Source organism: Sorex araneus, chromosome 3, assembly GCF_027595985.1.
Source record: "Sorex araneus isolate mSorAra2 chromosome 3, mSorAra2.pri, whole genome shotgun sequence".
In the NCBI taxonomy this organism is placed as follows: Eukaryota; Metazoa; Chordata; class Mammalia; order Eulipotyphla; family Soricidae; genus Sorex; species Sorex araneus.
Genome location: NC_073304.1, coordinates 215,643,842 through 215,645,538, shown reverse-complemented (window position 1 = coordinate 215,645,538; position 1,697 = coordinate 215,643,842). Strand labels below are relative to the sequence as shown.

At 59.5% G+C, this 1,697-nt stretch overlaps 1 protein-coding gene across 1 annotated transcript; it reads right to left on the bottom strand.

The window, feature by feature from the left end:
- Positions 1-707: 707 nt before the first annotated feature.
- PRR15L (proline rich 15 like) lies at positions 708-1,010 on the bottom strand. The gene has a single exon (XM_004608914.1). The coding sequence runs from the start codon at positions 1,008-1,010 to the stop codon at positions 708-710; it is 303 nt and encodes a 100-aa protein (XP_004608971.1).
- Positions 1,011-1,697: the final 687 nt, after the last annotated feature.

Below are 1,697 nucleotides of genomic sequence, written 5' to 3'. Positions count from 1 at the left end.
GCTTCTGCAGCATCGTTTATTACAAAGAGAGAACGCGGGGAGGAGAGACGTGACCCCACGTCTGGCTTCTGCTGGAGCCCCCCCCCACACACACCCCTTTCCCAGTTTGGATCTGGGGAGCACTGGAACTTTCCCTTGAGGGGGTATGCGGGCAAGAGGGAGGGTCTCTACCTGGCCTTCTGCAGCACCCCAGGGTGCCAGTGGGTGGAACCAGAAGTTGAGTTCTGAAGAGAGACGACCCAAGGGCCCAGGGCGTGCCAAGTCCTTCTCTCCCTACATACCTGGGGACAAAGTTCCAGGAAGTTGCCCACTGGTGTTCAGAGGTGAGCTCAAGTTCAGTCTCTACCCTGGGCTCCTGGGAGCCGCCCCCATCACATGGTCTCCGGAACTGGCCCAGGGAGCCGTGAAGGGGAAATGGAGGGAGCAGCCGCTACACTTGTCCTTGACCCTCGCTGCTGGCAGCAGGCAGGTTCTTGAAGTGCTCCCTCTTTAGTCTCTGGCCCCGCCTCCCAGTCAGTCAGTCCTACGTGGAGGAGGGAGGAGCCTGGGACCTCCCAGGGCTTCCAGAAAACTGGGTTGCAGAAATACAACACAACCCGGACCCCAGACATTTCCTGCCAGCAGGCGTCAGTGCCCCACGGTGCCCAGTGGCACGAACTCCCACCTCAGATCCCGCTGAGGGCGGGGCGTGCCCTGGATGGCCTCCTTCACTGTCCTTTGCCCTCCCTGTCATCAAAGAGGTTGGGGTTCTCTGCCAGGGTGGCCCGAACTTTCTTCTTCTCTTTGAAGCGCCCCGAGTTGGAGACTTTGACGTGTTTGCCCTTGGTGCTCTTGTCCACGATCTTCTCCAGGCGGGCATCGAAGTCGCTATTGGGGCTCCCGCTCTCCGTCCGAGGGGGCTCTGTGCTGCCCTCGGTTTGGACGTCGGTGTCAGGGATCTCATACAGCACCTTGGGAGTGGATTTCTTTTTCCGGAGGAAGGTCAGCTTCCACCAGCCGACCTCAGTCATGGCGTTCCCCGGGCCGAGGGGGGACTTCCTAGGGAAGCAGGATTGGGGGAGAAGGGGGGTCAGCAGGGAGAAGCTGGATGCCTGGCTGCAGCCCCCCAAATAAATCGTGGACCATTTTAATAGCCCCAAGCCAAGAGGTGCGGTCCAGGGAAGGAGTGCGATGCTCTCAGCAACTGTCGGCAGACAGAGCAGTCAGGGAACGCAGCAGCCAAGTGCGGGGGTTTCCTGATCCAGGAAGGGGAGACTTGGGGACCCCACAGTTCCTTGCCGTTGCCATGAAGCCTTGACACATCAGGCCCTGGGATGGGAAGATGGCAAAAAGGACCGAGTACATATCTGGCATGAACTAGGCTCTGGGTTCAATCCCTGGAACTGCACGGCCTCTTGAGCACTGTGTGTGCAGGGAGGAAGTACTGATGTGCTCCCGTACCTCAGCTCTGCAGGATTTCCTGGGGGCTCACAGCATCCAGGCTTTGGACACCCCTCCCCAGCAGCACTTCCCTCTGCACCCACAGAAAGTGTTTGGGGCCAGAGTGATATTGCAATGGGCAGGGTTTCCCTGCGTGCAGCTCACCCGGGTCCGATCCTCAGCATCCTATCCTCTGAGCCTGCAGGGAGTGATCCCTGACTGAGTGCAGAGCCAGGAGTAAGACGGAGCACTGCCAGCTGTGATCCCAACGCAAAAAG